General features: G+C 45.7%; 1 protein-coding gene across 1 annotated transcript; it reads left to right on the top strand.

The window, feature by feature from the left end:
• The first annotated feature begins 392 nt into the window (after positions 1 to 392).
• idh1 (isocitrate dehydrogenase (NADP(+)) 1) lies at positions 393 to 7,663 on the top strand. Its single transcript, XM_024262712.2, has 9 exons — positions 393 to 550; positions 838 to 977; positions 3,342 to 3,633; positions 3,855 to 3,957; positions 4,225 to 4,402; positions 4,567 to 4,718; positions 4,798 to 4,938; positions 5,035 to 5,197; positions 7,291 to 7,663. Exons 2-9 carry the CDS (start codon positions 856 to 858, stop codon positions 7,382 to 7,384), a joined length of 1,245 nt encoding a protein of 414 aa, XP_024118480.1. The 5' UTR covers positions 393 to 550; positions 838 to 855; the 3' UTR covers positions 7,385 to 7,663.
• Positions 7,664 to 7,891: the final 228 nt, after the last annotated feature.

Here is a 7,891-nt window from a genome sequence, read left to right as displayed (position 1 = left end):
GTAAACTGTTTCTCATTAACTAGCCTTCATGTGAGATCGCAGAATATTTAATACACAAACTCAGCTGCTGCTCCTCTGCTTTATGCAACACTTTGGTCTACAAACACTTCAGCCACTGCTGAAATTGTGAGAGTAGTCTGTGTTATCCGTTTCCAGATCAGTTTTAACCACAGAAAGAAACCTTTTTCTCGAAGTTTGTGTTTTCCAGCAGGAGACCACAGAGCAGGATCCTCAGAAACCTGCTGGACTGAAGGAGCTCCGGCTCGGGTGCGTAGAGTGCATAAACAGGAAGCTGTGGTACAGCCTGTCTCCGCTTTCCTGCTTCCGGTGCGTCATGTGGCATAGAGTTCTCTGATCTGCACCAATCAGTGGCACCGTTTTCTCTTCGTTCTGTGTGGGCTTGTCTGGTTGGTCAGGAGGCTCAGATGTCGGCTGTGATTGGCCGCGCGCGCGCTCGGGGCATGCCCGGTCCCCGCGGCTCTGCCCGCTGTCAGCTGGGACCCGTGTCAGTCCGCTTCCTCCTCCGATCCCTGCCGGTGAACCTGACAAGGTAAGAAGCCCAGCTCGGTGCAGCCTCGCGCTCCCCTGCTCGCTTCGGGCTCGGATGAAAGGGAAAGGTTCTGGTGTCAGGACCGGGAGCGTGCCCGAGCCAGATGCTTAGCCGGTCCGAGCCTGTTCTGGACCCCGTCAGGATCCGTCTGCGAACGGAGGGCCGTCGGCTGATGACGGTCACGGGAACAGGAAGCCGCGCGCGCAGATGATCGTTGAAAGTGCAGAGTAACAGCCGGGCCCCTCCCTGAAAGAGGGCTTTGACTCCCGCCTTTGCTTCTCCCCCAGCTCCGTCCAAGCTCCACGATGTCTGAGAAGATCAAGGCCGGCTCCGTGGTGGAGATGCAGGGGGACGAGATGACCCGGGTCATCTGGGAGCTCATCAAGGAGAAGCTCATCCTGCCGTATCTGGAGCTGGACCTGCACAGGTGAGAAGCAGCACGCGCTGTCCACGCTGGGTCAGAGTTCACCTGGCTGATCATAAACCAGCAGGAACATCAAAGTCCATCTGCATGGATTGCAGTCAGGGTGCCGCTCAGAGGTGGTTCTGGTGAAGATGCCTCCAGAACATCTGCGAATGGCTGTGGAACAAAGTTCACAGCCTCCTCCTGCTCTGCTGGTTTTTCTGGTTTCTTTTCCTGTTTTGGGACACAGATCTGCAGGAGTCAGTGAGGAGTACCTGAAACACCGATGCTTTGAAGCAGGAGGTGTCAGGATGGGGGCTGATGGGAAAGGTGCTCCACAGCTGATGAGCAGGCATCAGAAAGCTCTGTGGACCGGTCCAGAGCTGACTCACCTCGCCCCACACATCCCTCCCAGGTCTTTTCTAATGGGGTGATGATGATGGAGATGAAGGAGTAATCTAGGTCTCACGTCGTTAAGGCTTCTGCCTGTGAAGAAAGTGGGTGAAAGGTCATGGCTGCTTTTGAACAATGGCGCTGTGTCTGCAGTCAGAGCCGTTCCCTGCAGCGCTGCAGTCTTACAGCACAGGAGTTCTGAGCATGCTCAGCTCTTCTCTGTCAAATCCACATTCATCTCCATGAGTACCTGTTCACATTCACCTTCCTATTCAGGCTGACGCTCCAGTCAGAGTTCTGGTCCACCTCACATTCCTCGAAGTCAGTTTCTTAGCATTTCTCTGGTCAGGCAGATTCAGTTCATGAACCCTTCAGAGATGCGGAGAAGAGCTAAACAAGACAAATATTCCTGTGTGGTGAGCGTCAGGATCATTGAAGGACTGGAAGTGAAGAATGTTCACTATAGTTTCTCTTGGTTTTTATGCAACCACAAGGGGGCACAATTCTGTATTTTTATGATCCGCCTTGTCACCATAAATGCAGTTGTGCGACGGCCATCTAACATGAAATCAAAGCCAGAGAAGTATAGGGATAAATCGGGGCCAATATTATTTGAAACCCAAATAAAACGAATTGAAGAAATATTGGTGTTTGGCCAAAAAAATGTAAACTGTCCAAAACTTTTTGCTATTCTAAATTAAACTTAATTATTTTCTGCTTCAAATGTTCTGTTTTTTAGGTTTCAAAACTCAAAATTTCAGTTTCAAAACTTTTTTTTCACTTTTAACTCTTTTTTTTTTGTTTGTTGTTTCAAAACCTTTGGCCCCGTTGGGGCGGAGATAACATGAAGGACCAATCAAAATCGAGGAGGATGATAACTTCAGTCCTGTTGTTACAGACAGGCATCAAAAATGTCCTTATGCTTGCATAAAATGGCTAATAAGGGTGACCCTCCACACGGTGCAGGACGTAGGCATCAGATTTTCATGAAAGATTCCTTCATCCATAGATTTCTCTCATTTTTAAACCCCGCCTTGCCTCTGGTGGGAGGTTGGTGTCAGTGTTGTGCAGCAGAGTCACCATCAGTGTCTTTGACTGTAAAGTGCTTTGACCTCCAAGGAAGGTAGAAAAGCTCTATACAAATATACATTTACAATTTACCATGAAAAAAAATATTATTATCAAGAAGATGTTTTAAAATGTATCAGAGTAAGAACGATTATTCTGACCAATACAATGACTGACAAACAGCTGTTTATTTCTCTATAGAAGCCTGTGGGATTTTGGCTGGCTGGAGACAGCAGGTACTTCCTGTTTGACACACCAGGGGGGAGGAGTCACTCAGTCCGGTTCACATACACAGTCAGTGGTTGCTAGTCTGTTGCAGGGCAGCACAATCTGATATTGATATTTAATAAATATTGAAGGTTTTATATAAAACACATTTTACTGATTTCATCAGAAAAAAAGAACATTTTGAAATTCAATATTTTTAAAAGTCAAGTAGTTGCCATACCCATTAACTAATTACATCTTTTTAGAACAATTCAGTTACTAATTCAGTTGTTTTGGATGAAGCTGTGAGAATAAACTATTACTACTGACATTTTTAAAGTAACTGTCCCAACACTATCAAAGTGATTGGCTTTTCAAAAATAATGATTTAATCAACTCAGATCCTATACTGAAATCTTTTTAGAGAATGTTTAACGGCCATAAAGTCAAGCCTTCTTACAGACAGTGTACCTCTTGGTGTTTTTCTAGAAGTTGTTGAGATGGTCTGGAAGAAGTCTACAACTGCCCCAGCAGGTGCCTGCAGTCCTCTTCAGTGTAGTTTCCAGTTCAGCCTTCTCTACAAGCTTATCCAGATTTCATTCCTAAGACCTGTTGTTTTTCTTGTTAGACTGGTTTATTGACCACCATGTTTCCAGGTTTCTGAAGCAAAATATCTTAGACATTAAGATGGATTAAACTTATTTGTGTTGTCACGCACAGCTTTGACCTCGGTATGGAAAACCGGGATGCTACAGATGACCGGGTGACAGTTGAGGCAGCAGAAGCAGTCCACCGTTACAGCGTGGGCATCAAGTGTGCCACCATCACACCAGATGAGAAACGAGTGGAGGAGTTTAAGCTGAAGAAGATGTGGCGTTCACCCAATGGAACCATCCGCAACATCTTGGGGGGAACAGTGTTTAGAGAGGCCATCATCTGCAAGAACATCCCCCGCCTAGTGTCCGGCTGGGTGAAGCCAATCATCATTGGCAGGCATGCTCACGGAGACCAGGTGAGCTCTCCCTTCTGCAGGCTGATTGGTGGGGGAGCAAATGTGGCAGGTCACAGGACTGTGCCAAAGTCAACAGTGTTGGTGTCAGTGGAGAAAAGTGCAGGGATGGTTCAGGGCGCCTGCTCTTGTGCAATGAATGTCCAGGCCTGTCGAGCTTACAGCTACACTCAGGTGAACTTTGGTCTCGTTATCAAGTGCTGCTGTCCTCCTCTTCTTCTCAGTACAAAGCCACAGACTTTGTTGTACCTGGCCCTGGAAAGGTGGAGATGATATACACGCCTGTAAATGGAGAGCCAGTCAAGTATGTTGTGCACAACTTTGAAGGTAAGAAAACAAGTCAATCCATTAAACCAAGAACACCGGCAGAACATGGCACGGCTTCAAACAGCTCCAGTGTTTATGTTCTTTGATTCTGAAGGAGAAAAGCGTCTGAATGAGCCGACGCCTCAGGTGTTAAAGGGATAAACTTAAATAGCCACAGTTCAGTGCAGGTCACCCGAACTCAGAGCTTACCCAAATCTACACAGCATCAGGAAAATGTTGACAGACAAATTGCTCTTTGCTTAGATGGTTATTGTGTGTGTCTGCCAGGAACGGGTGGTGTAGCCCTAGGAATGTACAACACAGATAAGTCCATTCAGGACTTTGCCCACAGCTCCTTTCAGATGGCTCTGTCCAAAGGTTGGCCTTTGTACCTCAGCACCAAGAACACCATCCTGAAGCAGTATGATGGCCGCTTTAAAGACATCTTCCACGAGATCTACGAGAAGTAAGAACCTAAAGAATTTATTTGGACTTCAACAAGGGTGTCAAAGAAAAAGCAGCAGGAATGGTTGGAAATGATGCCCTCAGGGCTTGGAGCTGAACAACACAATTTACACAAAACTTGCATACTCACTGTAGCAGAACTTTAAGGTAATGTCTGCATTTCAGGCAATATCGCTCTCAGTTTGAGGCTAAAGGCATCTGGTACGAGCACCGCCTCATCGATGACATGGTTGCTCAAGCCATGAAATCTGAAGGAGGTTTTGTTTGGGCCTGCAAGAATTATGATGGAGATGTACAGTCTGATTCTGTAGCACAAGGTCAGACCAGCAATTTATTGATTAACAGTCAGAGACCGCTACTCCTGGGATTCACAGATCTTTCTTGTGCCTCCCTTAGGGTATGGTTCCCTGGGAATGATGACCAGCGTGCTGGTGTGTCCTGATGGACGCACCGTAGAAGCAGAGGCCGCCCATGGGACTGTGACACGGCACTACAGACAGCACCAGCAGGGGAAAGAAACTTCTACTAACCCCATTGGTAGGAAATAAACATGATTGAATGCTCAACATAATCCAGAGCCTGGTTCTGATGGAGTCAGTTCATGTTCTGGAGCTGATTTGGTGTGTCCTTTAGCCTCCATCTTTGCCTGGACACGGGGCCTCCTGCACAGGGCCAAGCTGGACAACAACAACGATCTGCGCTTCTTTGCTGAGTCTCTGGAAGCTGTGTGTATCGAGACCATTGAGGCTGGGTTCATGACCAAAGACTTGGCTATCTGCATCAAAGGCTTGTCAAAGTCAGTTATGTGTCCGGGTCAAAGCTGTTACAACAATACATTCTCATCCTCAACTCGTCACATGTTGACGTTTGATTAAGGACTCCCTCTGCGTCACTTCTTGATGTTTTAGGTATCCCCAACTCGACGTGCTGGCTGTTTGTAAACTCAAGAGTCAGCAAACCTCAGGACGCGGTACCGGATATGCACTTGTCTTTGGGATGCGTCCAGCACCGGTACCCAAAACCAGTACCAGCACCCTAACCTTAACCCAGTACTGGTATGGCAACTGGTCTGGTGTCAGGTTAGTGTTAGGCTACCGGTAATGGGTTTGAGTACCAGTGCACTATGTGTCACTGTACTAGACTAGTTCTGGTTCGCGGCCCAGAAGTTTGGGACCCATGATTTAATGGGAACAGCCAGTATGTCAAAAAACGAAGACTTGGAGACACCCAAAACGTCAAAAAGTGACACAGAAGAGGTCTTAACCCAGGGGTCTCAAACTCAGTTTATCTGGGGGCCGCTGGAGGCAGAGTCTGGGTGATTTTCACAAGAAAAGCACTGATAAAACATTCCATGTCTCCAAATATCTTTATTCTTGACACAAAATGATGAATTAAATAAATACATTCAAAAAATCGATCATTAATAAATAAATAAAATAACAATGACCATACAGCAGATACAGACGACTGAAACAAACAAATATTGACTGACTGACTAGAGTAGTGTTTCTCAAATAGTGAGGCGCGCCCCCCTGGGGGGAATGTTAATAAAAACATGCTAATAAAAACATGTTTACATTAGTTATGGATATTGTGCATAATCCTACATAGTGTTGATAATAAATTAAATATAAAAAAAACAACCTAAAATCAATTTCTTAGCAGAAAGAGCCGCTGTTTAGTGAACCAATGAAAAAGAACTGAATCTCTGAGAAAAAACAGAATTCATCACAACTGTGGAGGAAACAAGGAAAGACTTGTTTTTACTTTGTCTGAAAGTTTTGGAAGGATTCTTAATAAAAATTAAAAAAAGAAAGAAAGAAAGAAAGAAAAAATATTAAAGCAGATTATGTAGAAGTTTTTTTTAATATTCTTAAATGATAATAAAGGTACAATATTTTGAGAAGATATACGTTTAACTTGAGCAAATTAACTAATGACACTGATTATATTTGCAGCAGAAAGTTGGGGGGAGGCGTGAAAGAATAAGTTTTTCATAAGGGAGGGGGTGAGAGAAAATAATTGAGAAACTCTGGATCAGAGAAAACTATATTTATTCAGTTTCAAATGTCTATTAACAGTGTCTCCTTCATTTCTGAGCTGAGAGCAGCAAGCTCACTGAGGTTCTGCTCGCGTGTGTGAGTGATGTGCGCTAGAAGTATTCAGTCTCTCGTGCGAGGACTTTTTTCTGCTTGTGGAGGAGGAAAAAGCGCTCGCGAGGGTCTGATTTGTCCACGCGGAATGTTTGATGTGTTCGTGGAGAAGTCTAATTTCTTCGTGGAGTTTTGACATAAATGAAACTCCATATTTGTCTCCCATTCATTCTAAGTGAGACATCTTAGGAACACGTTTTTTGACAAGCAGGAAGCTGTGAATTTGCCACACAGCGAATAAGGGGCGGAGCATGCGATTTGTGTTCGCACTTCCAGTAGCTTCATGGTTCCTCCGCCCAGCTGACTGGAGGAATGAATGAATCAGTGAGCAAGCCACTGGACAGCGCCCGATGTCCCGCCCTCCAGAGTCATATACCTCACTGTGATTGGTTTGTTCAGCTCTGTGCACAACAACTGTCATTCATATTACCCTTGCGGGCCGCACGAACAGTAATCTTTCATATGAAGACGGGGGCCGCAAATCATCATCCCGCGGGCTGCGAGTTTGAGACCCTGTCTTAACCAAACATTGATAAGTGACAACTTGGAGATGAGAATGTGTTGGTTATAAAGATGTTAGATTTAATATTTCCAACTTTATATCAAGAAAAAAACATCTGCTGTTAGTGAGTGGCAGTAGTTGGGTAGGTGACCTGACTCTAAAGGTCATAGAAATGTTAAGAGTTTGAAGCATCTGTCTGTCTGCTCCTGCTGTAACACCCCCCTGTGTTTGCAGCGTGGCCCGCACCGACTACCTGAACACCTTTGAGTTCCTGGACAAGCTGGCAGAGAACCTGAAGATGAAGCTGAGCAGCCAGCCAAAGCTGTGACGCCGCATCCTCCGCCTTACCGGAGCAGAGGGGAGGAGGGTGGGGCCTGCCCCCTAGCCCCTCTGCAGTATCCCAAGACAACTAGCTCTTCTTGAGACTCTGAGCTGCCTTTATTGGGGGGGGGGGGGTCTTGTGTCAGATGATCTGGACTCTAGTTTAATCATCTTACTGGGCTGCAGTCTTCTAAGACAGAAAGTGCTTTTGTCCATCAGCTGCTCGTCACAGAGGTTCCTCTACACAACCCACTGCTACAAACAATAAAGGCTTTTTATGGTTTCAGTGCGTTTTCATGTAGATACTTGGTCAGTACACATTTCTTTTTCAGGTCCATAGTCTGTGCATGTTTCTGTGTGGGTCCGTGTCATGAGCCTGCACACGTCTTCCAGTACATTTTAGTGTTTCGACAGCTTGGGCAGAGGGCTCCTTCCTGACGGTTTATCAACCTGTGGATATCGTCAGCACTTCTGTCTCCTTACTACATGCTTCCTAAACAGCCACTTAGAAGGT

The sequence above is a fragment of the Oryzias melastigma genome, linkage group LG5 (assembly GCF_002922805.2).
Source record: "Oryzias melastigma strain HK-1 linkage group LG5, ASM292280v2, whole genome shotgun sequence".
NCBI classification, from domain to species: Eukaryota; Metazoa; Chordata; class Actinopteri; order Beloniformes; family Adrianichthyidae; genus Oryzias; species Oryzias melastigma.
Note: the sequence above shows the minus strand (reverse complement) of the source record. Positions and strands in the feature narration are given on the sequence as shown.